Source organism: Solanum dulcamara, chromosome 1, assembly GCF_947179165.1.
Source record: "Solanum dulcamara chromosome 1, daSolDulc1.2, whole genome shotgun sequence".
NCBI lineage: Eukaryota > Viridiplantae > Streptophyta > Magnoliopsida > Solanales > Solanaceae > Solanum > Solanum dulcamara.
In genome coordinates this window covers 85,674,893-85,702,735 of record NC_077237.1, presented here as the reverse complement: position 1 = coordinate 85,702,735, position 27,843 = coordinate 85,674,893, and the positions used below count along the sequence as shown (strand labels likewise).

The following is a 27,843-nucleotide window of genomic DNA, read 5'->3' as shown; positions in this document are numbered from 1 at the left end:
TAGCTAGATATGATATCATGAAATATATATGACTCACTTTCAAGATGTCTTGATGGTAAAATAATAAACATGCAATTTAAAAATATTATAAAGTTAATATTAATCTCATACTTAGAATAAAGCCTTTAAATCACCAAAATCTAAGACATAAACAACTTTAAAATCGCTTTGTGACAATAGATCAATATTGTTTGTGCAAAATTCTACATACCCCACGAATCAAGAAAACACCTCCTTAAAAAAAGCTTTCTAGAATAGAAATTTATAACAAGATCGAGATAATAAAAGGCATGTTCAAAGAGAAATGCATAGTCAATAGTCTGTCCTACTTATTTCAACACTAATTTTAGACGAAAAATAGAACTTCATAATCAACATATAATCTCAGACATAAACGACTTTAAAATTGCTCTGTAATAATATATCGATACCATTTACGCAAAATTCTATATACTCTACAAATCAAGAAAACAACTTATTCATAAAGTAACAATCTAAACGATATGATTATAATAAAAGTTAATATAACACATATACAAAGAACCAAAAGTCCTTTCTTTTCAATATTAATTTCATATCAGGAATAAATCCTTGAAATCACCATAATCTCATATATAAACAACTTTAAAATTACTTTGTGACGATAAATCAACATCGTTTATATAAAATTCTATATACCCCACAAATCAAGAAACACCAACTTAAAAGAAAGCCATCTAGATGAGAATTTTATAGCAAGATCAAGATAATAAAAGACATGTATTTAAAGAGAAATGCATATCTAAAAGTCCATCCTACATCTTTCAATATTAATTTCATGTCAAAACTAATTCCTTAAAATCACTATAATCTCAGATATAAACAACTTAAATATTACTTTATAATAATAAGTCGACACCGTTTATGCAAAATTTTACATACCCCGTGAATCAAGAAAACACCTAAATTATAAATAAGCAATCCAAATGACATGGTTATTATATAATAAGATCAAGATTTAAAGACATTAAAAAAGAGATATTGCATAGCCAAATTTTTATGTTATGTTATTATATCTCTATAATAATAGTGTGCTATGACAATTCAAAAAATATTGAAACAAATAATGTTATTCTAAGGAGATATGACTATAACTCAAAATCATTTTGTAATAATAATAAACCGATATCGTTTATACAAAATTCTACTTACCCACAAATCAAGAAAGCACCTAAATTATAAATAAGCAATCCAAATGCCATGATTATTACACAACAAAATCAAGATTAAAAGACATTAAAAATAGAGATATTGCATAACACCAAAAGTCCTAATACTTCTTTCTTGATCCTCCACCCCCACTAATTGATTGCCAAAAAACAGGCCAATTCTTCTTAGCTTCATTCCAACCTAAAGTTGACCCTTCTCTCATTGGATCCCAACTAGATGAAACTATCCCATAACTAACTCCCAATAAGGCAGTCCCAAAAAAGATAAAAGACACAATAAAGGGTATCCAAGTAGGTACATCAATCTTTAATCCAACCTTAAGATAATAAAAAAATGGAAAAAACAATAAACCAATAAACAAAGGAATACCAACTGAAAATCCCATTCTGCTTATCATTCTATTAGTTACTATCTCTGGTATAACTCCTCCTTCTTGATTATCATCATCATCATCATCATCATTTTCTTGATCTTCATTTTCCTGTTTTGGTACTTTCTTGGATTTTTTGGTAATTTTTTTAGGGGAAGGTCCAAAACCTTTTGGAGAATTGAGTGTTGCAAATAAAGGGGTGATTTTTTTATGTAATTGTTTGGATTTGGGAATTTGGAAGTGTTTGTTTTTTGAGGTAAGTGGATGTAAGGGGGATAGTACAATTCTTGGAAATGAACATGTTTCCATTATTATTTTTTTCTTTCTTCTTCACTACCTTGCTTTACAACTTCTTCACATTGTTCTAATTTGTTTGGTTGGTTGTGATGCCTTTTGTTCAAGATTTTTATAAGAAGCTTATCTATAAGGTTGTTGACTATGGTTAATTTACTATATTGCCCATGTTGATAAATTTAATCCAAGTCCTCAATATTAAAGACCTCTGTAATTTTATTTTATTTTTTGAAAAACGCATTTCACTTATACATTGATAGTTTAGCTTGATTGGCAGATAAAATTATTTTGAGATTATAGTTTTGTAATTATAATTTTATGATTAATTTATCCCACATTTCAGAAGGAATAAATATCAAATTTGAGGTATAAATTCAGTCTAGAATTAGTTATACTTTTAATCAAACAAAATACAAGTTTAATTTTTAAATTAATCCTAAATAGCTCATTCAAACGACCTTCAAAGGATAAAATATCTACTTTGACTATCAAAAACTGTGATGAGATGATATGTTATAAGTGTTTGTTTGGCTTAAATTATTTTAAGCAACTTATAAGTTAAAAATAACAGCTTATAAGTCAAAAAAAATAAGTTGGGGGTAGTGTAACTTATTTTAAGTAGCTTATAAGCGCTTTTAGATAAATTAAGCCAAACAAATCTAATTATTTTTTTGGACTTATTTTAAGCATAAAATGACTTTAAGTTTATCAGTCAAACACTCAAAAAAAGCTGAAAAAATTTATCAACGACTTATAAGTCAATACAAATAGGCTCTAAATGCTCTTTTATTTTTAAAGATTTTGAAGTTGAGCATTAATGACCCAATTTGCTAGGGATATTATTTATTCTGAATCTACACCTACAGGACTTCAATATTAAATATTATGGATAGATCACATTGAATCAATTTTGGCCATAAGAGGTACTAGTAGTGTAAGTTTGAGAGCCAACAAGGGCCAGCATATTTACAATATTCCTATCAAATTTCAAATAATGTTTCCTCCTCCAAGATTCGAGAACATTGCACTGAGACTCTGCTACTGAGCAGTACCTTTTCATGGTAGAAATTTAAATCTCTCTATTTTTCCTGCTTTTACTTCTAACTTTGCTATTAGTGAATGAAGAATAATGAATTTTCCATTTCATTTCTAAGTGTTTTGCTGCTTGTTTTGATGAGGTTTCATTGTTTAAATAAAGGGTATTTTGTGCTCTTTTGTTCTTTGGGTTTTCTCTAATTTTTAAGAGCAAAACTTGTGTGAATCAAATATACTGATTTTGCCCATTTCAATTCTAAGTGTTGTTGCTTATTTTGAGGTTTCATTGTTTAAATTAGGCTTAAATGTTAGGGGTATGCGGAGGGGTAGAGTTAGGCCGAAAAGGTATTGGGGAGAGGTGATTAGATGAGACATGGCACAACTTGATATCACGGACGTACATGACTCTTGATAGTAATGAGTTGAGGTCGCATATTAGGGTAGAAGGTTAGTAGGGGTAGAGTGTTGTCTTGCCTCGTGAGAGTTTAGGCTTATTAGTGTTTGTCGTAGTACTAGTCATACGCTTATAGTTCCTGTTATATGTTGTTTATTGTGTTTCAATTATCACATTATTTTTTTGTTGTTATTATTCTTTCTTGTAGATTTAACACTGTTTTTTCTATTATCTACTATGCTTTCTTCATTGTTTTCTCCTTTTTTTACTTGAGTTTAATGCACTTGAGCCGAGTACACTCTACCTTTCCGTACCCTACTTAGTGGGACTTCACTGTGTATGTTGTTGTTAAGTTAGGCTATTATGTGCTCTTTCATTTTTGGGGTTTTCTCTAAATTTTAAGGGCACAACTTGTGCGAATCAAGGATACTGAATTGCTCATTTCATTTCTAAGTTTGCTGGTTACTTTGAGGTTTCATTGCTTAAAGACAACTATTTTTTCATCTTTTATTCATGGGGTTTTCTCTTATTCTCAATTGCATAACTTGTGTGAATCAAGTATGATGAATTCTCCATTTCATTTCTGATTGTTGCTGGTTACTTTGAATTATTAAAATAGCTCCTTTTTTTCCACAACTTGATGGTTAACTGGGATGAGTGGGGAGAATTAGTACAAACGATAGAGAAAGAGACAACTCAAGTCCCAAAATTTGTGTGTCATACTTACCTTTTTGGTATGTCCCCAAAAGAAAGTCATGTTTATTTAGAAAAACAACAACTTTAAACTCTCATTTCACTATTAATGTGATGATTATAGTCACGTCTATGTATTGTTTTAGATCATAAGTTTTAGAAGTCCTTCTTTTCTTTCTTAAACTTTGTGTCTAGTCAAACACAACAACATTAATTGGAACAGAGTGAGTAAGGAGCCCTCGAAGAAATGATTAAAATTCCTTCATAATGTTCTAGACTGTTAGAAAGCTTTGAGAGGATAACATTCCAAAAGGAGTTTAAAATTTACCCAATTCGCCAATGAGAAAAGCCCCTCCAGACTTTGCATTTCCATTTTGGTAATCTTAGGGTATCTCTCAACAGAATTTGATAGACTTATCGGCTTGTGATTGTAGGTCGAAATGATTATAAAGGGCCTGTTCAGGAGATACGAAAGATGGAATCCAGTTCATCCTACATATGGAGCCTTCTGGGGCATGGGAATTGGCATTGGCTGTGGGGTGGGATGGGGTCCTGGATTTGGTCCTGAGGTTATTGGTTATGTTGGAGCTGGCTGTGGTGTTGGATTCAGCGTTGGCTTCTCTCTGCTCGGCATTGGCATTGGTCTACCTACCAATTACATCTTCACAGTTCCTTACAATGGTAAATATAACCAACTTTTCATATCCCGCTTCTTAATGAATTGGACATTTTACGTTTTCTACTCCCTCGATTTCAATTTGTTTGTCATTTTGACTTGTCACAGAGTTAAAGAAAGTAAAGAAGGACTTTTGAATATTCAGGTCTTAAACTAACGATAGGTGGAATGTACCAAAGTCTTATGGTTTTAAACATGTCATGTAGAAAGTTCGAATTAAAGAGGTTATTGGAAAAGGAAATAGGCATTCTTTTTTAAACGGGCTAAAAAGGAAAGTAAGACAAACTGTCTGAGATTTGAAACTACCGTTGAAGTTGATTTATTTAGTGACTTGTATATTCTTTCGTAGCCTTCTCAGCTGTCAGAAGTGGTGCTATTGAGATGTCTCGATCCACGGATATACAAAGCATGAGAAACATTGTGGAAGATAGTCGGTGTTGCCTTGATTCAAATATATCTGGCTTGCAAGAAAGGGTGGTTCGAACTTTTTCAAGCTTAAGGTTCAAAGAATCAGTAGGGAAGCTGGTAGATTCGCCTGAAATGCCGACCAAAATGTCCTTTCCCAATCAATGCATGGAGCGTCTAAAACAAGACATCAATGGCTTACTTCATCCTTTCAAAGGTATGCTACAGAGTGCTCACAAATGGAAGTAGTACCGTATTGCAGTTTAACCATGATAAGACTTTTCATGCCACTTTGTTCTAATTCCTTAAACAGTGTAATATTGGTCATCAATCTATGTTCTACATGTTGGTCATTTTGTGGGCTTTGCTGTTAGTCCCTGTATAATCTATTCCTTCAAACTAATGAAGATATGTTTGCCGATAGAACACCATAACTCCTACTTACCTATGCATGAATTTTTTTAATAGACATACACACAGCAAAAAAAAAAAATTAGGTTGTGATTGTTACATTTATTAGGGAAGCTAGATAATGATATCGATGTTTTTGTAGACTTTTTAGAATCCCCTCAATCATAGGGGACAAGAAAGTTCCATTGAACATGATTACTGTTTTTTTCAGGACTTGTTCGGGGATCGTTGAACATGATTACTGTTTCCTTCTGGTTCACTGAAACTGTATTATAGTCTTATTCAGAATCTGTGTTAAACTGTTACATGTTCTTGAATATTTAAGCCGATACTCTATCTGCAATTGTTTGTTCCCATAAAACTAAGAAAAGGTCCATAATAGAAACTTGAATATTCTTGTTTTCTATATTTTCTATTGCCATTGTTCCCTTTACTGATACTTTCACACTAATATACTACGTGTTATCATCTGTGTAGTCTGTGGTGTTGTCATTTATAACTGTTGCCTTAAACTTGTTTATTTGGGAAATAAGTGTTTTGCAACCATGACATACCAGTGTTCAACAGGTTTGAATAAATTATAACAAAACAGATAAACTTGACGTCCTCATATCAGATACTTGCAGACAATCGTATCTGATATATACCATAAATGAATCCGAGTTACATACATGTATCCTTCTTTTGCAGTCCAAAGAACTTGAAAAACTTCTCATTTGTCGTGTATCGATTTCTTGCAGGTTCAAAGGATTAAGCAACATGGAGAAGAGCACACTGTTTTTTCTATCCCAGAAGAGTTAAGTACATTGTACACTTCATAGCATTGGCCTTTGTTTTTGCCTTGTTACAAGATAGTAGGGAGCAAAGGTGAAGAGAAAAGAACATTTACAGTTGCAATTATTAGGCTGCTACTATAGTTCAATGTTGTTAACATACTTTGATTTCTTTTATTTTGAAAAACATTGTTTGAATGAAAGTGAAAAAGAGTTTGAATTTTACGAAAAAAAAGATCAAAAATGCCTCTGAACTATCGCAAAAAGTCTAATTATACATTTCTACCCCTATATCATTAGTTCTTGTTGGTTTAAGAATTGTTTTTTTTTTTAGTTATAGTACTCTTTAAATTCATTTTTTTTCGAAAACAAATCGACCTTTGAAGGACGGTATTTTGCAATTTCCTTTTTTTTTTCTTTTAAAAAAAAAACTATTTTTGGAGATCAATATTTTGAAGAAAAAAAAACCTTCCGAAGGTCAATATTTTAAAAAAAAAATGGAAGTCGGTTTCCCTTTTTTGGTTTTCGATCGACATTTAGTAGTGTGCATGTATAACAACAGAATAAAATACTATCTACTCAAACTAATATTGTATTTAATAAAATAATATAATATATATAAATATAATATAATATATTATAAAACAGTACGTATAATCGATATAAAATAGGCAGAAAATGCATTAATCCGATAAAACAAGACACTAGTGTCTTACTTCATCGGAAACGTAGAAATATATAGCCTGTTTGGATTGACTTATTTTTAAGCATCTTATAGGTTGAAAATTGCTTATAAGTTAAAAAAAAAATAGGTGTAGGTCAACTTTTTTTTTGACTTATAAGTTGTTTTCAACTTATAAACTGCTTAAAATAAGTTCATTCAAATAAACCCAACTATTTATTGAAGCTTATTTTAAGCACAAAATAACTTTAAGTTGACCAGTCAAACACTCAAAAAAAACTAAAAACAGCTTATAAGTCAATCCAAACAGCCTCATAATAATATAGTACAAGTGGAATTTGCATGCATGAACCTTTACGCCTAGCAAGTGGCACTTGTTTCCTAGTTTCGACACGTATCATCATCTTTTAACTCACCGAAGAGAATACATTTTTTTTAATTTTTTCTCTTTTAAACAACATACTTGTCATATTTTAGCTCATGATGTAATGATTCTTGAATTTAATCTACACGTCATGAGTTCATTAAAAGAGGACCTTGACGATTGATTAGAGATAAATTCAAATTTTTTTTCTTTTAGAGAAAAATAATCAAATTTCATATGGAGAAACCTATTGGAGAGATTTTAGTAGTGCCATTTTTTGGGCAAGGCCATATCTTGCCACTAATTGAGCTTTGCAAAAAACTCTCCTCTTTTTATATTAAAACTACGTTTGTTCTTTCTATCGATATCTCCTCCTTCATTTCCTCTTCCTTAGTCCACCACCCGTTAGTCAACGTCGTGAACGTTGATGCTCCGATACCGGAACCTCTTCGCCCCGAAATTAAATTCGACCCGCAACCTATTATGTTGCATTACAAGCAAATGAGACAAGGTGTAGAATCAATTTTGATATCTAATTATAACATAGCCAAAAATAATAACTTGAAAATTAATTGTGCTATAGTTGATATCATGATGTTGCCATATTTGGGAGATGTTTTCACCAAATTTCAAGTGCCTATTGTGGCTTTCTCCCCTTTTAGTGCTGCTTCCCTCGCCATGGATTATGCTGCTTGGAAAGCTGATGTAGAGTTCGTCAAACCAGGTTAAGCGAATTCAGAATTTAAATTTTTGATTGATATTGAATCTAACTTTTAATAGTTAAATCCTAATCACATGATCCAATATTTATTGAAGTTTTAAATAATTTTTCTCACATGGTATAAAAAGTTAGAAAATAGTTGAGTGTTGTTACCCTCTCTTGTAGGGTAGGCTTGGTGGGCAAATAGTATTAACATATTCTCATAATTTTTTTGTTCTTCTATTACTGCTACTACTTATTTCTTGTTACGCTTTCTCTATTATTTTCTACCTTATCTTGTTGTTGTGTGTTACTTGTATGGAATCTTTCAAAAACAACCTCTCTATATCCTCGACTTGTTACGCTTTCTCTATTATTTTCTACCTTATCTTGTTGTGTGTTAATTGTATGGAATCTTTCAAAAACAACCTCTCTATATCCTCGACTTTTTACGCTTTCTCTATTATTTTCTACCTTATCTTGTTGTGTGTTACTTGTATGGAATGTCTTTCAAAAACAAACTTCCTATATCCTTGAGGTAAAGATAGTGTTTTTGTACACTGAAACAAATACATACAATATATATATGTAAAATAAAGTATGTATAACTAATAATATCCGTCATCTGTCTCCTTTAATTTACCAGGTGAAACTCGGTTACTTCCGGATTTACCCGATGAAATGTCCATGGATTATGATGATATAGTAAGGAGATACTATAGCTCATCAGAGGAACCATTAATTGGTACCAAGAAGAAATCTTTTCCAACACAACCTGGTGATGAGCCACTATGGGTCCAAGAGGTAATTAATATTAATTTACGTGACATACTTTTTTTTATATATATTTTATAATATTATTATTTAAAAAATATATACATACTTCATAATATTTTTAACTTTAAACTTACTCCTTAGATGTCAAAATCTGTTAAAAAAACATCTTAAACTTTGTGTCTGGTCTAACATCTCCTACATGTATCGAGAGTTTGAAAAGGATAAGGATCTGGTCGTTGGATTATGAAAGAATCAAATGGAAAAAGATATTAAAACTCCTTTTATTTTTTTAGTTTTGAATAAGCGCGTGTTTACATACTGCGTGATTTATTTTCTTTATCAAGTAAGAACGTAAAGAAGGTAAATAATACCAAAAAATAAGTTCAAGAAGGTAATAGCTCCCTACCCCACCACAACATCCCTTCATGGTAAAGTTCACCACTAGAAATAAAGGATTTTTTCCACACTAAATTAGTGGAAATTTTGTGGTATAGAACAGGATTTTTCACTCATTTTTCATCAAATCAATTCGCCTGGAAAACACATGGTGAGACACATTCTCACTGAAATAATGAACAACTCCCTAATTTTTTCGTATGAAAACATTATGATACAGTCAAAATATCTGTCGAAATAGCTATTGAACATTTTCCACTGAATTTGAGAAATTCAGTGGAAAAATAGCGATGTTTTAATAGTGGTTTAATTGTGTAGTCGATAATTATTATCACCATAGTTTAGATGTGTTTCTATACTATTATCACATTCACAATATAATTATGTCTTCATTCCTCTTTCTTCTTTTTTTTTTTTGGTTCTAACAGGTAAAGGTTACAATTGCCATTCTTGTGAACACATATGATGAACTAGAGCATACATTCTTGGAATATTTAGCAAAACAAACAAGACTTCCAATTTATGGAATTGGCCTTCTTCCAGAAAAATTCTGGACACTTGCTGCCACTAAATCCCTAATTCATGACAAAGACATTAGAACAATTAATAATTCAAGTCAAAAATCAAATTATTCAGAAGATGAAATACTCAATTGGTTAGAGAAAAAATCTCCAAATTCAGTAATTTACATTTCTTTTGGTAGTGAACTTATGCCAACTTTACAAGAACATGAAGAAATTTCAAAGGCACTAGAAGAGAGTTCAAGCCAAAATTTCATATGGGTAATTTCCAAGAATCAAGATTATTATCCTAATGGCTTAGAAAATAAAGTTGGGAAAAGGGGTTTGGTTATACATGGATGGGCCCCACAATTGTTGATTTTAAGTCATCCGTCAACTAGCGGATGCATGTTTCACTGTGGATGGAATTCGATTATGGAAGCGATCGGACAAGGGGTCCCTTTATTGGCATGGCCAATTAGGGGTGATAATTTTTATAATGCAAAATCAATTGTGTGTCATCTCAAGATTGGTCACATGGTATCATCAATTAGAGAAAATATTGGGTTGAGAAAGATTAAGAAGGAAGAGATAATACAAGGGATTAAGGGATTAATGGAGGATAAACAAGTTCATAATAGAGTTAAAGAGTTGAGTGAAAAATTTAGAAATGCTAATTTTCCAGTTGGTTCAACTTCTGCTTTGCATGATTTCAAGGATTTTATTATGCAAAAGCAAAGTGATGATTGAAGATTGTTTACACCTTGTTTGGATTGTTGTTACCTGTTGTACTGTATTAAGTTACTATTTATTTAAATACAATGTTTATATTTTGATTTGTTATTTAAATTTTATTATATTATATTTTTAAATTCATCATTGTGTAATGACAAAAAATCTCATTTTATAATAGCTCTATTTTGTATTCTACTTTACTCGTAAGTTTATCGTTCAAATTATTGATGAGTTGTATTATGTAACTACAGAGAGGACGAGACAATCTAAAAAATTGAAACAAACATCATCTAAAGATGAGAACTTCCCAATAAAGGATACACATAATAAGAACTTGTACCTATAATATCATCAGCTTATTTGAAACTAGATTACATGATTTGCAATCTTTAAACTGGAATCCAGAAAGTGAAGACAGGCAAAGTACATTTATTTATTTTCGTTATATGGCCAAAACCGGCTGCAATTGTCTGGTAAACCATCTCACACCATAAAGATATGCAAAGATTACCAGGATGTTCTCCAGCAACTTAAGAGGTAACTTTGACATCCGAGAGGCCGGGGTCCATTCTCTTGACTCGTACTGATGAGAATTTGACTAGCATATCTGTTCCTCAGTGCAGCACTGGAAACTGCTTATTACAATGGCAGCATTCCTCAAGCATCTGCACTCAATGCAAAACCAAAAGTCATGGCTGCCTTGCTATAGAATGTGACTTTAATTGGAAAATAGGTTGCTGGAGGATGTTAACTCACCATTTGGGGAACAAGAACTCCTTCAAGAGAAGTCAGAAGGAGTCATAGGAATGGATATAGACAGTTGAGTAGTGGAGAAATTAGTTTTGTTGGATTCCTCATCATCAAGATTGGACCATGATTCCTTAGTTGTAGGCCATTCGTCAAAGAAAGGGCGCATTGAACGCTGCTCCTGCTTTACTGTCCCGGGAGAACCTATGTCACTGCTGAAAAAGCAATGTTGGTGTTGCTGTCCCGAAATAATTGCATCATTCATAGGCTCAAATGGATTAGGCATTCGGATTTGTCGCAAGCTATCTAGCAACTGAGAATCATTTTTTGGCTTCACCATGGGGCTTGAGGGAAGTTGTGGAGGCATCAGACACCACATGCTGTCTGTGTTAGATCCCATCCCTAAGCTTCTCGTGCCAGCTGAAGCTTCGAGAGAGAAATTCTGCTCATCAGCATCAGGAGCCATTCCATGGAAATATCTGTGTTTCCATTTTCGCATTTCATGAAACTGGATGTTACATAACTTATAGGGCAAGTGTAGCTCAATTTGCTATTTCAATAATTTAATGTAGTTTACCAAGCTCATATTTTGCAAGTTATGTAGTCTAGTTTCAAGTTACACCACTTATTTATCCAAAGACAGGAAAGCATATTAGACAGATTCAACTGCCTCAGAGCTCAATAATAGTATGACATGAGTAGGAAGGAACTACCTATGGTACCAAACACTATACACCACAATATTTAAAGACCAAACAATATCTCAAACAATGCCTTTTTTCTTATCTGAGTGAAGGCCTGAAAAGTCGAAGTTTCTTAAATGGAAAAAGTTTGTTCTCAACTACCTTCTTACTAATTCATTAAGAATGCAAAATGAACTCCAAATAATCAGGCATGTCAAAAGAAAAATAGGCAGAAAAATTATAACACAAAGAAGTACGAATGCATTGTAAGCAGTGGAAACAAATCCTTTTAGTAGCATAACCAATTCTACCATGCAGAATATCTGAAACATAATCCAGAGTTAGAATGCCAAACTCTGTTTATTATAAGTTAAGCTTAATGAAGGGAGAAAAAGAGGGATGATAGTCCAACATGTCCTATTTAGAATCCTTCCAAATGTAAAAGATTCAAGTGTAAGATTTTTATCTTTAATTGGCAACAGAAACACAGATCATAAAAGCAAGCTTTTTCACATGTAAGCAGCATTGAACATCATTTGTGCAGCCAAAGACCTAACTTCAATGAACACTGTATAAGTCATTTGAAGGAAGATCCTCTTAGTAAAATGCTAACTACTTCAGATCTCTTCTAAAGGTACCAAGTAATTAAAGATGAACATCAGAGTAAATACATCCAAGGATAAGAGGAAACATAAAGGACAGAAAATTTACCCATGCCCCTTGCTATCTGTCGCATAGGTGGCAGGCTCCATCTGCATCTTTGTTGGGGCACTTCCATAACTCGGTCCTTCTGAATTAGCAGCAGAATATAGTGGCGTGTTCTGGAAGCTTTCACTGCTACTACGTTGGAAATTTCCACTTGTTTTGCTGCTCCCAGTAGTATTGTGTGACATACTAGTCAACAAGGACTGGGCAGTCGATTGAGATTCCACATGCTTTCTTGAACGATTGCGGCCTCGATGCATGTGCCGCTCGCAATATTTTGAGTCAGGATATGCATCTTTGGCGCACCTCCACTTCTTTCCATCTGTCCTTCTACACCTTCCTGGCTCAGGATCAAACTTCTTCCCATAATAGGAACAATAACCCACTGACAGCAGAAGATACAAACTAATAAGCTCAATATTTAGCAAACACAGTAGGCTGCAACACCCCTCCCTCAGACCCCCTAAAAAGAAGAGCTTTGTAGCACGAAAAGAAAACATTTTACTACATTTGATTGGGTGGTCCGCAGTCGGAACTCCAACAGACAGGAGTTTTACCAGAATAGAGATTGAAATTCATTCACTTCACAGACATTGAAATATAAATTACTTATAAATTATGGCATAAAACCAAAATAGATACCACATGAGCCTCTTGAAAAACACTGACATGCTGCCTCTTCATTATTGTATAACAAAGAAGCACAGAAGTATAGTCCACCACATGTCATATATTTAGAATATATTAGCAACCTACTCAAACCCAAAAGCGACTTATACTGCAGTCCTACCCAACGAATAAAAGAGAGAAATGTTTCCCCTACAACTAACTAATTACAGGAATACGCTGAAATGAATGGATCAGTAAATCTTCAAACAAGGAAATGGAATGAGATGAAAACGAAATGAATGGCTACTAATGATTGAACTGCCTTAAAGGAATGGAGCTAGTAGGGAAGAAGTGGTTCGCAAGAAAATCACATTATATATACAAGGTCAACTTTTATTTTTATGCAAATATAGTAGATGATGAACCCTTTGGCGAAAATCTTGCCTCCGCCAATGCTATCTTAACAAAATATTGAGCCAAAAAGGAAACAACCATAAAACAGTTAATTTTATGACTTTATCTACATGCTCCAATTTCACTATCAAAGAATACTAAACTTCCCTTTCAGAAATGCAGACATTTCCACCACACTGCTTAACTGAAAGAAGCTAAAATAAATAACTATGATAAACAAACAAGCTAACATACAAAATGAAAAGAGGAATGTTTTCAGTTAAAATAAGAAAAAGAACATGTGATCTCTTCCTATCAGTCTAAACACTAGGTTATAGGATATGCTTTTCTAGTGAGAAGCAGATTTAGTTTATCCAAACCCAGCATATTTCTTTTTGATAACCGTAGTGTCCGGCCAACTTGCATCCAACTCTCGAGCACAACTGCCAGATAACTCTCTCTATCAAGGTTTGAACAGATACGAAGAAATCAACTGTGTTTTTGCTATTGAACCCATTATTCTTTTTACTCTGGATGACAGATATCCAGTGGAAAAAAAAAACTTCAAAATTTTCAACAAAGATAAGATTTTTAACACATAATTTTAACAATTACAATGAATTAAATACTAAAAACTTTAATAATTACAACCATTCAAGCTTAAATTCAGGATCCATCTCTGCATGCAAGGTATCAAATACCAACATTATTGAAAAAAAATAAAAATTGACAACTAGAAGAAAGAGAAACATACAGCTAGGATGATGAAAGAACCTCGCAGAAATGGGTTCAAAGCTACGTCGTATCGGTACAACAAGGTCCGGCGGCACCGGAATACCCGCCACCAAATACTTATATATCATTGCTTGATGCTCCAATTCCTGCCACTGCACCGCCGTGAACGGCGGTCTGTACCCATCCACCACCGCCGTCGCCGCCGCCGTACTCATCTCCCACCCAAAACAAAAAGAACAAAAATCCCCAAATACCCACTTCACAATTCACAAAAAAAAAAAGCTGCACCCAGAAATTATTATCACAACTGCAGTTAATATAAAGGTGTTTCAGACTAGAGAGCAAAGGTTTATGTAGTTACCTAATGGGGGGACAGATCTAGGGTTTTGGATAATTATCATTAAGGAGGTTGCTTAAGATTAATTAGTACTTCCATTAGTTTAAAAATGGTGATTTTTGAGGTTGAACATTGTTGTTTTAGTAGAAATTTGGATGAGATAATGAAGAGTTTAAGCTAAAGGAGGGAAGCATTGGGACATGGGAATAAAGTGAGTGTGGGGTTGAAGAACAAAGGATGATAATATGAGGAGAGCATATAAGTATAGTATATAATGAATTTTTTTAACTTGCTATAATAAGTTGTTTTATCTTATTTTTTAAGTTATTGGTGTCACTTTTTTATAGAAAATTATATGAAAATATTTTTTTGGTGAGTAAATAATATTTTAAAAATGTAGATGGTAGTGTGTAGAATTTGGAATTGTTTTATCAAATGGTCATGTGAATGTATTATGACACACAATATGCAGACTTTGTCTTTAAGGTTCAATAATTATTGAAGACAATGACTACAAAAAGATCTAGTTGTGGCAAATCTTTTTCCCCTTTGAATTTTGTTTGAGTAATGATGGAAATCTCTTGTAATTGAAGTCTTGAAATTTTGGGAGCAAAGTTATTTTCACATTTAAGTTTCATCCATGTGCTATTTATGAACTTTACTTTAGTTGTTTGTTACCATAATAGTGTACTATTTCCTTTTTTACTGTTCAAGAAAGGTATATCATTACTAATGTGAGTTAAGATAGAGTTATCTTAACAAACTAACCATAATGAATTTAAGATATAGATCAAATGGAACTATGGAAAAGATATTGGAGTTAATTAACATTGTGGTATTGTGTCAATAGTACTTAAATGGATAATGCATATTTTCTCCTCCTTTAGCTCCGATTCTCTAATAAAACACTTAAATTTTGGAGACGTCTTATAATTTTAGCCCTTATATGAAATGAAATAAATAATATATACTAAGTGGAAAATACTTATTCTAATTAGTCATTATTCAATGATCTACTTAATAATTAATACATTTTACAAATAATAGGTACTCTACCACGTGAGTTTCCTTCTTTTTATAATTTGTTGCTCACACAATTCGTATTTACTTTAGGAAAGAATCTCTGCATTTAATACGTTATGATTAAAAGATAGATCTTTAATCTCGACATTTAATGAGAATCATAAAGCATGTTATCGACTTAAAATAAATTGTGAAAATTATAATTACAGACCTATCTTTTAATCTTCCCATCTTCTATCACCATGGTTATCCACGAGACATCAAAATTCAACATGAACTAAATAACTAGTCGATCAAAATCAACCCAAAAAAAAAACAAGTCTAACAACCCAAATTAACAAGATTCAGTTGGATTTTTAAGCTTTGTCAACACCCCAATAATGATGTTTTAGATTATTTTTTTTCCTAACCTCCAAAAAATCAGTGTTAAAACTTCTAAATCTAACATAAATAAATAATTTCTACAATATTATTTGAACAACAAATACTTACTTTTTACATCTAAGTTTTGTGTATAATAAAGCACGTGCATTTCACAGTGTGAAAATAATACGCATTACTTATAATCAGGAATTGTACACCATACATTTTATTCAACTTAGTTAAATAAATACAAACATAACCTCAATCAACGGACATAAATATTTAAAATACTTATTTTTAACATGTTGAAAGATTAGTTAGGCATGAATTAATGTAAAAATATATTTTTATGAAGCGGTTGTCTCATTAAACTCAAAATTGAATATATAATATATATAATAAATTAAAATTTTGCTTGATTTAAAATTATATAAATATTTGAAAAAGAAATCAAGGAGATCCACAATGATGTATTGATATTTTGAATGTTTTATCCTCACATAACTCAATCACAATATTGTTGCAATTACATTAATTTTGCCATAAATTAAACACTTCAATTGATATATTAAATAATATCATAATTAGTTGGGAAAATGACACGAATTAACAAACATATACTAGTTAATTAATATACATAGTTATAATTTAAGTTAATTCCCACTCGCGGCAAATCTTATCCAGTAATTAATATACATAGTTATAGTTATCCAGAATTTGTATAATTAAGCTCCAAATTGTATGAATTCAGAGTTTGTTTGTATAAATTCAGAATTTTCTAATTGAATAAATTCAGATTTTGTATATGCTTACTCTAACATTTATATAATTATAATATTGATACATTTGATTTGTATAAGTTTGAAAAAAATTCTAAAATATATAAATACAGAATTTATATATTCTTACCTTGTTTGTATATTGCCAGCGAATTATACAAACGGATTTGTATATTCGCAGTGAATTATACAAACATGTATGCGAATTATAGCTATAGTTACGGAATGTAATTACCTAAACTGCAATTATTTCGGCCTATTAAAATTTTTATAGTAGTTATTTGTGAAATTTTCACTAATATGAAAAATTATGGAATTAGTCAAAATTTCTAATTTATTTACTGAAAACAACTACAGTTTAAAAATATTATTAAAAATAACTATATTATATTTATATAACAAATTAAAGGTATCCTAGTTTAGTCTCTAATTTTCTTCAACTTATACCCACTTTTCTGGCTAAATTTTAAACAAAAATAAATAAATAGGGAAGACAGAAAAAAAGTTGTTACCCACGTTTTCTCTCTTCCCAATTTTCTTTCCCTCCCAAGTTTCATTCTAAAATTTTCATTCTCGCTTCTCTCTTTTCAAGCTTCACTTTTTTTTTTCCAGAACATAAAAATCTCTCAAAAGATTAACATCATAATCCCATTAATTTAGATAATCACACTTTGTGTGTATATCTTTTGCGATTTTATTTAATTTTAGCTATTTGATTTGTACTTTGTGTTTTTTTATAGTACTCTGTTTATTTTAGAATATGAACCCATATCTAAACCTCTTTGTATTTATACGATTCTATATAGATTTGTGTTTGTTTAGCATTTTCTCCATTTTTAGTTATGATTTTTGCTAAGGGTAAAGCAGCAATTTTTCATTATAATGTCTGATTCAAAGAGAACTATGAGAGGTATCCCATATTTAAATTCAATAAATATAAATTTAATTAAAGTACAATTCTATTGGGCTTTAAATGATCAGCTCACTTTGTTAAGCCCAATGTCATCTCATCTTACAGGCAATGACGGAGTCAGAATTTTTAATAAAGAAATTCAAAATTTGAAAAAGTAGACACGTAAACTAGTAGAAAGGGGTACGACATCTACTATATATACATAAAAAATTATTTTAATTATGTATAAATAATATGAATTTTTGCCCGTCATTATAAGGTGGCTGCATCCTTGCCCACATGCTTGGTGTCACGTGGCATGTCAAGTCAAACGAAAAAGCTATTAGGATCATGTCATGTATCAAAATGACATGACATGCCTAATCAAATCAAAGGCCAATAAAAATATGACACATGTACAAATGACATGTTTTGACTAATCAAATATTGTCATGTCACTTAAATTTGATTGATCAGAAGAAACCTATCTTCATCCATACTCCTTCGCCATGCCACTTAAATTTAATGGGTCAAAGAAAGTTTATTGTTATCACAACTCCTTATCTAACAACTGTAAATAGGGGTCTTCATAATTAAAAAATCACACCAAAATTCTAACAAGAAGCTAGAGAGAGTTCATTGATCAAACGTTACAAATTTCTCTCTAAGCTACAAATTATAGAATTCAAGATCAAGATCAATCTTACAAGCGCTTGAATTTATATTTGAAAAAATGAATCAGAAGATTCATAAAAATTGTAATACTTATATTTGAAATTAAATAAATATGATTGTTGTGATATTTTCTAATTTTGATTTTAAATTTTGCTGTATACAATGTGAATTCAAATTTAATTCGACACTCGATGAGGAAACCACGTGTCAATCGAACATGCATTGATGCGATCACGTCAAATTAAATGTCAATCACTTTTCTTCAATTTTCATTTCCTTTTATTCACTGAAAAAGTCAGTGGGAGACAGCTTTTTCGATTTTTCTATGTAGTAAAAAAATAATTAGATGGCAGTATTAAAAACAAATTTTGACTTAAATTATTAGTTTGGTTTTTAAATTATTAATAGATTTAAAAGTATCTCTTAACTTGACTAAATAAATTTAAATACATTTTTGATTTATCAAATGACATAACAAGTAATCTTAAAATCTTGTACGAACATGAAACTTTTTAATAAAAAATCAAGAAAAAATATTGAAAACATTTCTAAATTTTAACGAGCGAGAACTTAGGGGTGTATTTCACTCATGTTATAAGATCAAATGTGTATTTAAGTTCAATCAGCCAAGTAAAAAAATATCTTTAAGTTGTCAATAATTCAAAAATGAAACTATTATTTCACATAGGGGTGTTTTCAATAAATCTGTCAAATAATTACAATTTAAAAAATAGGAAATTAAATTAAATTATAAAAAAAAAAAAACCTCAAATCTGGGCAGCTTCTCTTCCGCTGCCCGCTTTTTCTCCACTATCTCTGTCTCTTTTGCCACCATTTCTTCCTTCTTCTCCTCGCGTAAAAACAAATAAAAAATTCCATCGAAAAAAATCATTTTCTAGAAATCCATTTCCATATATCAAAAAAAAAATTAAAAATTAAAAATGAGTCTTTTTGGTCTTGGAAGGTAAAATTAATCATCTCTCTCTCTTTTTTTTTTAATTTAAATTTTTTCTTGTATGATTTTGAATTGTTCTTGTGTTTTTATGAATTTTGATGCATGATAACAAATCTAATGATTTTAGGTTTGTTTCTTTTGTTTATTTTCTCTTTTGAATGATTTTTTAGAAGATTGTAAATTTGTACACTCCAGGAGATTGGAATAATTAGAGGTGGTTTCAGTATTTGAGGTTTATGGATTCGTACAACTTACTGAACTTAATATACAATAATAATTGATTTCACAGTCAAATATATTCATAAATATTTACGGGTTATTTGGTTCGCGGATTAAGTTATTCCGGGATTATTGTAGTCCTAGTAATATTATCCTCAAGTTTGATGGGATATCCACGATTAAGTTTGAGATTAAATTTATACTTTGTTCGGTTGAAGGTCGTGGGATATCCCATCTTATCCCATGAACTAAATGATTCTTGTAAGGCTGTAATTAATGGTCGCTTCGTAGCTGGTTAGGATGTAAGTTATTCATGTATGAAATCCTGCATAAGTAATATCATGTTTGGTAACATTCTTTTTACTATGTATTTGCTTTGCAATTTAGAAACCCACATTACTAATACATGTATAAGTTATGAGGAAATTTATATATTATTTTGTGCAGAATAGAAGATGGCATAACTAATATATGAACAACTGCATAACTAATGCGTAGACTCCCTTATAACTAATTCCTATATTACTAATACCCGCATAATTCTAGCCAGCTACCAAATGACCCCTTAGTGTATTATTTTATACATATATAAGATCTAGGCAAAGGTACTTGGTTCGTGTGAACCTGAAACTCATAGACTAGCTCCGCCGCTGACGTATATTATCATTAGTTGTGCTGTTAGTTTCACTTGTTTTGGGATAGAAATCTAGGATATTTAGTTATTACTATTTCAAGATCAAATATTTGATCTGGTGTTATATTCAGTGAATAGTCGCGTACCTTTTTTTTAAAATAAAAAATTGGAGATGAACTTGCCAAAATGGAAGGATAGCTTTCATATATTTGTCTATTGTAAAGATCGTTTGTACTTTGTAGAAGGATCAAACTTTACTAGATATATTTTTATTTGAAGAGATCGAACAGGAGGTTATCTCATTTTTTTGAACCATACAAAGCTTCAGATGTCGCGGAAAAAGTGGACATAAGTCTTCTCTAACTCTTTATCTCTCTGTGTCCTCCTGATTTTGTTTTAACGCCCAACTTACTAGATAGTTGTAATCACCGGGTAAATAGAAAAGGATATCACATTACTTTAGCAAGTTTGCATTTCTAAGGCTTCAACTCAATGAAGATAATGCTATTTCTGCTATTCATATCTCACATATTAATTATATCTTTTAACTGGTGACTATCACATTATTTCTTTACTAGTTCCATTTAACCTTCTTGTAGATTATTGCATACTTTGCATTATGTTTCTTGTCATTATTTTAGCTTTATTTTAAAAGTGTGCTTTGCTATCCTATTTGGCGGATTGGTACATAGCATTATTCATCTGATGCCTTATTTTCTATTGGTTTATAGGAATCAGAGAACATTCCGTCCCAAAAAGAGTGCACCCTCAGGGAGTAAGGTTATTCTCTTTCCTAGTTTAAGAAGCAATTGTACTGTTTTCATCTTGTTTTTTTTTTTTTGGTAGTTACTTCCTGTATGTTAAGTGTTTGGTTGCACCTGCTAATGTTGATACGACCACCACCACCACCACAACAACAATATACCCAGTGAAATCCCATAAAGTGGGGTATGGGGAGGGTAGAGTGTACGCAGACCTTACCACTACCTCATGAAGGTAGAGAGTCTGTTTCTGAAAGACCCTCGGCTCAAGTGTATCAAATCCAAGTAAAAGAAGAAAAACAAAAGATAAAGCATAGCGGCTAAAAAGAAAAACAATGTAAAGTCTACAAGAAAAAATAATGACAACAACAAAATAATGTGATAATCGAAAAACAATAACAACACAACTATAGTGGCACGACTAGTCCTAGGCCCTAAACCGTCACAAAGCAAGATAACCCTCTACTCCTACTAGCCTTCTACCTAATACACGACTTCCACTCCTTCCTATCTAAAGTCATGTCCTCGGTAATATGAAGTTGTGCCATGTCCTGTCTAATCACCTTTCTCCAATATTTTTTTTGGCCTACCCCTACCCCTCCGCGTACCCCCTAAATCCAACCTCTCACACATCCTCACTGGGGCGTCGGCGCACCTCTTCTGCACATGCCCAAACCATCTCAGTCTCGCTTCCCTCATCTTGTCAGCCATAGAGGCCACTCCCACCTTCTAAAACTTGTTCAAACAAAAGACATCTTCAAAAAAACCAGAATGAATTGCCTTAGTCTTCTATCTTTTTGGTGTAAACAGGATATGGTGGGGGATATAGAAACCTTTTGTTGATTTTATAGGGAAATCGTAAAGCTCCATAGACTAGTTCTTATGGCCTTATGTTTTTTACCCTATGGGATGTAAGTGCTCACTCTCATCATTGTTTGGATGACGAAATTTTGTGAATATACAGTTACCCGTTCCTCAAAAAAAAAGTTATCAAATTTAATGGCTTATTAAATCTTTGTAATCCTCAAAACATGCTTAGATTGCTACTTGATTATTTTTCTTGTGCTAACTATAAGCTTGTCAGTAGTTGAATTTTGAAGCGGGGAAAAAAAAAACTATGTTTTTAGTTGCATATTTGTATGCTTGTTGTTATGATTTTATTGGACATGGTATCAGATATACCCTACACTAAACCTCAGGGTCATTGGCGACTTTTCACACCCACAACTTTGGTGACTGATCTCGAACTCATTGTAGGAGATGGAGTGTCTTTTTCACTAGACTATCCTTCCCTTGTTATGCATGCTATTAGGTGTTCAACAAGTTTATAGCTAAGTTGGCTTGCTTTCTACTTTTAAGTACTATTATGCAACAAGTTTGCGTCTATGACACAAAAGTTAACAGGATAAGAACGAATTAATGAATTCAGATAATTTGACATGTAATTTGTTCGGAGCTTTTGGAAGCTCATCCAACATCAAATTTTGGTATGTTAAAGTTGATAGCTGTCTAGTTCCACAATCTAAAGTATCTCGTGCTTAGTGTTTAGATCCTTGGGGGCGAAACTTTTCATTTTCGTTTAGTCTTCTTGCTTGTTATTCATTCTTCCCTTGCGTCTTTGTTTTGATTTGCAAGTTGATCTAAACCTTAGAATTATGGGTAGAAAAGTGTAGTATTTTTGGTCCTGAATGTGTCATCTTTCTTGTTTTGCTCATCGTTTTCTTTGTTGCAGGGGGCACAATTAAGACAGCACATTGATTCTACATTAGGCAGCGGAAACTTGAGAGAGGCTGTAAGGCTTCCTCCTGGGGAAGATATTAATGAATGGCTAGCTGTCAACAGTACATCCCCTCTCTCCCTTTTTCCTCTTGTTTTCTCATACATAATGACGGTCATCCATTGTCACGTTAATATTACCTCTATTTCTGCTGTTTGATAGTATTGGAATGTGATTACCGGACTTGGTATCTTAATTGAACTGCAGAGTAAAACTCTCACCCACTCTTAATCTCCAAAATCTCCACATCTGGAACCAGAACTTCAGTCCTGTTTTCTCTTTTGACTATAAGGAAGTAGGAAAGAAAAGAACAGAAACTTCCATCTTCCTCAGATTGACTGATCTACTTTATTTCTTTGAGTTGTCCTAAAACTAAGTTCATTTTTTGGAAATGATATTTTCGTTCTCTATATATTATAATTCCCTTTCAGTATACAAATCCTAAAGAGGTGTCACATAACCTACTTTTGTACTAATAAAAGTTCACATTCACCAAAACATTTACTCTATCTCTATTGTAGACCTACTTTTGATGTAGATGCTATAAAAATATGATTCAACTTTAGTTCATTCTCAAACAAAATAAAATGTTATTGATTTCTGGTTAAAACTTTAACCTTGAATCAGTGCCTAGGGCCTATTGAAACGCTGTAGATCGTAGCTGAGTATCATGAATGAAGTCCTTAGTGATGCTCATCCCTGTCGAGACCACTTCCCTGATACCAAGTAATTGCTGGTCCTTTGAGATCACTTCCTTCCATGTATTTTAGGTCTACCCCGCCCCTTTTAACGCCTTCACTTACCATAGTTTCACACCTATGGACCGATGCATCTATAGGTCAATGTAGAACATGTCCAAACCATCTCAAGCGACCTTCTCGCATTTTATCCTCAGTGTGTGCTACTTGCACCTTTTGGTGAATGTGATCATTTCTAATCTTGTCTAATTTTGTATGATCTCACATCCATCTTAGCATCCGTATCTCCTCAACGCTCATCTTGTGGATAAGACAATATTTTCACACGTTACCAATATTTGCTGGTGGAATGTACCATATTCTCAGCACGTGCATTGCAGAAAGAAGTTCTCCGCAGCACTATAATGATGCTTATATGTGACTCTCCTTTTGAAGCCAATCTTGAGAACACAATGCTGCATATATTACATTCTGTTTGCTTACTTGTTGATGTAAGCTGATAAAGTTTAATTTAATGGTGGTTGTTTATTCTTTAATATGCAGCTGTAGATTTCTTCAACCAGGTGAATCTGCTTTATGGCACCCTCACTGAGTTCTGTACGCCAGAAAACTGCCCGACAATGACTGCAGGCCCCAAGTACGTTTCGTAAATAAGCTGTTTCCAGTTTATTTTTATTATATAAATTATTTGAAACATAATTTAGTCATTCTTTTGGGAAAAAGAGTCACTGAAACAGTGAAACTGTCCCTGGATATGGGGAGTTGATTCGTGCAAATTGCTTGAACCATCTTTGGATTCTACTGTCCAACAGTGGAATTTGTGTGGCTTTTAAATCACAGGGATATGAAAAATTCAGCTGCTTCCTCCGTTCCAAATTACCTGGCCGTATCGCAATTCTTTAAGGGGGTGCATGATTCTTGTATAAGTTATTATTAGCAATTAATCAGAACAGTCTTCTTAAGTGACATGACATTAGGTCATTTGGTCTAGGATTTCGTAGACATGTAATACTCTGCCCAGAATATTGTAACTTGAACAGTTTGAGAACTTCAAGGAGGCTAAGATGTTGATTTTGTAAGAAAAATCATGATCATTGCTGTAGCGCGTTCTTAAGTATGCAGCAATCTCGAGAAGATGTCTTGATGCAGCTTTGACCAAATTAAAGTAAAAGTAAAGATAGGGATTACATGACTATGTCCAAAATAATTAGAAGTGACACTATTTTCCTTCATTTTGTGATTTAATTCCTAAAAGACCAAGTATCTATGAGATAAACATTAAAATTAGGATTAGGCTAGGTGGAAATTTAATTCAGAGTATTCTTGACGGACTACACCATTCTTAACTTCTTCATATATCGTGTGTCAGGTATGAGTATAGGTGGGCTGATGGTGTACAAATCAAGAAGCCTATTGAAGTTTCTGCTCCGAAATATGTTGAATATTTGATGGACTGGATTGAAACTCAACTGGACGATGAATCTTTATTTCCTCAAAGGCTTGGTAAGTACTAATTACCCAGCTTCCAGACTCATGTTTTAATGTCATTTTGGAGATGTAAACACCACATGACCAACTTTTTCATTTTGGAATGTCTAAAATTGTTTCGGATTCAAAGTTCTCAATATTCTACTTACGATTAAGTTTGAAATTGTCCTGTTTCTCTCAACAATTTGATTTAGACTACGTAACTTTCTTCCTAGTATGCAAATTATGTTAACTTCTTGTCTCTATAAAAATGGACGGAGGGAGTAATCTTGAGTGAAGTGAAAACTTACCTTTTGGGAGCCAAGAGGACGGATGTGTAGGAGTAGGTGGTTTCGAGTTGGACGGCGAATTCTAGCTAACTAAAATCAACTGCTTTCGTTGTTTCAGACAATATTATGTTACCTTTTCTCATTGTTGACTGGGCTATGTTTTTGTAGGTGCACCTTTTCCTCCTAACTTCAAGGATGTTGTCAAGACTATATTCAAACGTCTCTTTCGTGTATATGCTCATATTTATCACTCCCATTTTCAGAAGATTGTGAGTCTTAAGGAGGAAGCCCATTTGAATACGTGCTTCAAGCATTTCATACTCTTCACCCATGTAAGTCGTCTAAATCGTTGATCCTAAATAGACTTTCTTTCTTGTTTGTGCATGTTACTGGTTTTTCTTTCTTCCAATGGCTTAGACATGGTCATTGTATATGTCTATGGTCTACCGGTTAAAATTGAGGGTAGGGGAAATGGTAGAGGTCACAAGGTAAGGAATCCGAACCGTCACCAACAAGGTGAAGGTTCAGGTAGCCAACCAACTGAGCTACCAACCAACTGAGCTACGAAGATTCCCCATTGCTTTGAAAATGTTGATTATGTCAAGAACTTCTTTATGCAGCATATTTTTTCTTATGGTTTTCATTGATCCTTTATTTATAGGATTGAATATGTTAGTTCTTATAATATAATGTTTATTTTGTAGGAATTTGGGCTGATTGAAAAGAAGGAACTGGCTCCACTCCAAGATCTCATAGAATCTATTATTGTGCCTTACTAAACATCTTCTTTCAATTTGCTTTTCACCTATTTAAATAGGAAATTAATGAATATGATGTGAGAAATGTATTTTAGCCTTCTGTATGTATGAAGCCTAAGGTGACATTTTAACATTATTGATATTGTGCATGTATTGTATCATTTTATTTTTTTCTTTCATGTCTGTAATTATTGAAAACAACCTCTCTACCTTGGTCGCGTACACAACATTCTTTCCATATTTCACTTGTGGATTACAGTGTGTATGTTGTGGGATCCTTTAAGGCAGGGCACGGGGTTATGGTCTGTTACTTTATGTTTTGGAGTCAATTGATTCTATAGATCTTTTTTGTCATCACTGTTGGAATATTTTTGATGATGATTTGGTCAGGGCAGTTCACAATTTCTTTGTTGAAGGCGTTGTTTAGCCCTAAAGTTTGAATTCCTTTGAAAAAAAAGGAACTCGCTAGGCCTTCGAAACAAAGACGATTTTGTTCATGCTTCAGACGGCTTGTAATTAAGTAATGTTATTTAAGTAACTCTTTGCAAAAATAAATAAATACTGTCACTCCTAAATTCCTAATCATTTCTATAGGCTTCACTATTTGATAATTTTAACCCTCGGCCTAGCTATTGCGTAAAACGCTATGTCTGGAGAGTATGATCGCAAAATTAAAACTCAAAGAAATTGATGGGGATCGATTTCTTTACGAAGGTGAGAGATGAAGACTTGCCATGTGATGATATTTTCTTTTAGAATGAGCTTTAGAATTCGTAAATTCTATTTTAGTTATCTACAATAAAAGCATCATATGTCATATGAAAAGCGGAAAAACTTTAGATCTAGTTCATTTAAATCACTAAATTTCGAATTGAATTGTAATGTCTCATAAAGCAACATAAAAAGAAAACAAACACAATAAAGTGTAATTATTACAAACAATAACTGTCAATAAAGGGAAGAACAAAAAATATATATATATAAGATGAAAAACGGGAATCACATGTGAGAATTTATATATTTAGAAATTACAAGTACTATAAAAATCATTCAAAATATTTTCAAAAAGTTCTTAAAAAAATTATGATTAATGGAATATTCACTGCATTTCTATAATAAATATTTTATTTTATTTATTCATTTTAGTAAATCATGAAAATTTTACTATAAAAAAAAAAATTATTACTATTTTTAATATTAAATAATTATATAAAAGGGTAGTAGTCAAATTTAGAATCTAAAATATTATTAAAAAAGACATTTAATAAAATACTCCTACAATTAATGAATTTTTAAGAATGTATCATGTCAACATAGATCGAATAATATGAAATACAGTTACTTTCATCGTCCTTACTTTCGTTTTTAGTCAATATCTAATAAGAGATTAACACATTTTTATATTTAATACAATTTAACTTTAAAATATTCATTTTATCTCTAATAAAATAATATATATATTTTTTTATATCGAGTCAAACTAATATTAAAAGTACCACTCCCTTTATTTTTATTTAGTTATCATAATTTCCTTTTAGGTCATGGATGGATTGACGCGACAAATTCAGGGCGAGGTGCCATGGTGTATGCTTTTCGCGGACGACATAGTCTTGATCGATGAGACTCGTTATGGAGTTAACGCTAAGCTGGAGGCTTGGAGACAGACCTTGGAGTCTAAAGGGTTTAAACTGAGTAGGACCAAGACAGAGTACTTAGAGTACAAGTTCAGTGAGACACCTCAGGAGGTTGGCACGGAAGTTAGGCTCGGTGACCAGGCCATCCAAAAGAAAAGTAGTTTCAAGTACCTTGGGTCTATTATGCAAGGCAGCGGGGAGATTGACGAGGATGTCACACATCGTATTGAGGCAGGGTAGATGAAATGGAGGCTCGCTTCCGGTGTGCTATGTGACAAGAAGGTGCCTCCACAAC

General features: G+C 32.4%; 5 protein-coding genes across 6 annotated transcripts; 3 read left to right on the top strand and 2 right to left on the bottom strand.

The window, feature by feature from the left end:
• Positions 1-1,211: 1,211 nt before the first annotated feature.
• On the bottom strand, positions 1,212-2,050 carry LOC129890370 (protein PAM68, chloroplastic). The gene has a single exon (XM_055965934.1). It carries the CDS (start codon positions 1,886-1,888, stop codon positions 1,310-1,312), a length of 579 nt encoding a protein of 192 aa, XP_055821909.1. The 5' UTR covers positions 1,889-2,050; the 3' UTR covers positions 1,212-1,309.
• A 670-nt stretch (positions 2,051-2,720) lies between these two features.
• LOC129890354 (cadmium-induced protein AS8) lies at positions 2,721-6,516 on the top strand. 2 transcript variants are annotated; one of them, XM_055965923.1, is made up of 4 exons: positions 2,734-2,934; positions 4,430-4,676; positions 5,021-5,293; positions 6,228-6,516. In XM_055965923.1, the coding sequence occupies exons 1-4, from the start codon at positions 2,932-2,934 to the stop codon at positions 6,239-6,241; spliced, it is 537 nt and encodes a 178-aa protein (XP_055821898.1). In that variant the 5' UTR covers positions 2,734-2,931; the 3' UTR covers positions 6,242-6,516. The 2 variants fall into 2 exon arrangements, with proteins under 2 accessions (XP_055821891.1, XP_055821898.1); XM_055965916.1 differs by lacking the exon at positions 6,228-6,516 and having other exon boundaries at positions 2,721-2,934; positions 5,021-5,570.
• A 1,027-nt stretch (positions 6,517-7,543) lies between these two features.
• On the top strand, positions 7,544-10,429 carry LOC129895230 (scopoletin glucosyltransferase-like). Its single transcript, XM_055970917.1, has 3 exons — positions 7,544-8,030; positions 8,653-8,810; positions 9,608-10,429. Exons 1-3 carry the CDS (start codon positions 7,544-7,546, stop codon positions 10,427-10,429), a joined length of 1,467 nt encoding a protein of 488 aa, XP_055826892.1.
• Positions 10,430-10,705: 276 nt separating this feature from the next.
• On the bottom strand, positions 10,706-14,882 carry LOC129882117 (growth-regulating factor 4-like). The gene is made up of 4 exons (XM_055956275.1): positions 14,306-14,882; positions 12,556-12,934; positions 11,171-11,640; positions 10,706-11,079 (listed from the first exon to the last, which is right to left on the bottom strand). Exons 1-3 carry the CDS (start codon positions 14,499-14,501, stop codon positions 11,193-11,195), a joined length of 1,023 nt encoding a protein of 340 aa, XP_055812250.1. The 5' UTR covers positions 14,502-14,882; the 3' UTR covers positions 10,706-11,079; positions 11,171-11,192.
• A 4,269-nt stretch (positions 14,883-19,151) lies between these two features.
• Positions 19,152-26,123, top strand: LOC129882107 (MOB kinase activator-like 1A). Its single transcript, XM_055956263.1, has 7 exons — positions 19,152-19,319; positions 20,895-20,943; positions 22,657-22,765; positions 23,943-24,036; positions 24,769-24,902; positions 25,325-25,488; positions 25,861-26,123. The coding sequence occupies exons 1-7, from the start codon at positions 19,297-19,299 to the stop codon at positions 25,933-25,935; spliced, it is 648 nt and encodes a 215-aa protein (XP_055812238.1). The 5' UTR covers positions 19,152-19,296; the 3' UTR covers positions 25,936-26,123.
• The last annotated feature ends 1,720 nt before the right edge of the window (positions 26,124-27,843 follow it).

What these genes read in the sequence shown, in the direction of transcription:
- LOC129890370 (XM_055965934.1), bottom strand. Translation starts at nt 1,888, where the DNA reads ATGGAAACATGTTCATTTCCAAGAATTGTACTATCCCCCTTACATCCA.
- LOC129890354 (XM_055965916.1), top strand. An exon ending in CTTCACAGTTCCTTACAATG is followed by an intron (nt 4,677 to 5,020) that starts GTAAATATAACC and finishes ATTCTTTCGTAG; the next exon opens with CCTTCTCAGCTGTCAGAAGT.
- LOC129895230 (XM_055970917.1), top strand. Translation starts at nt 7,544, where the DNA reads ATGGAGAAACCTATTGGAGAGATTTTAGTAGTGCCATTTTTTGGGCAA. An exon ending in TGTAGAGTTCGTCAAACCAG is followed by an intron (nt 8,031 to 8,652) that starts GTTAAGCGAATT and finishes TTAATTTACCAG; the next exon opens with GTGAAACTCGGTTACTTCCG. An exon ending in AGCCACTATGGGTCCAAGAG is followed by an intron (nt 8,811 to 9,607) that starts GTAATTAATATT and finishes TGGTTCTAACAG; the next exon opens with GTAAAGGTTACAATTGCCAT.
- LOC129882117 (XM_055956275.1), bottom strand. Translation starts at nt 14,501, where the DNA reads ATGAGTACGGCGGCGGCGACGGCGGTGGTGGATGGGTACAGACCGCCG. An exon ending in GTTCTTTCATCATCCTAGCT is followed by an intron (nt 12,935 to 14,305) that starts GTATGTTTCTCT and finishes TTCTGCTGTCAG; the next exon opens with TGGGTTATTGTTCCTATTAT. An exon ending in ACAGATAGCAAGGGGCATGG is followed by an intron (nt 11,641 to 12,555) that starts GTAAATTTTCTG and finishes ATGGAAACACAG; the next exon opens with ATATTTCCATGGAATGGCTC.
- LOC129882107 (XM_055956263.1), top strand. Translation starts at nt 19,297, where the DNA reads ATGAGTCTTTTTGGTCTTGGAAG. An exon ending in AGTCTTTTTGGTCTTGGAAG is followed by an intron (nt 19,320 to 20,894) that starts GTAAAATTAATC and finishes ATTGGTTTATAG; the next exon opens with GAATCAGAGAACATTCCGTC. An exon ending in TTTATTTCCTCAAAGGCTTG is followed by an intron (nt 24,903 to 25,324) that starts GTAAGTACTAAT and finishes ATGTTTTTGTAG; the next exon opens with GTGCACCTTTTCCTCCTAAC.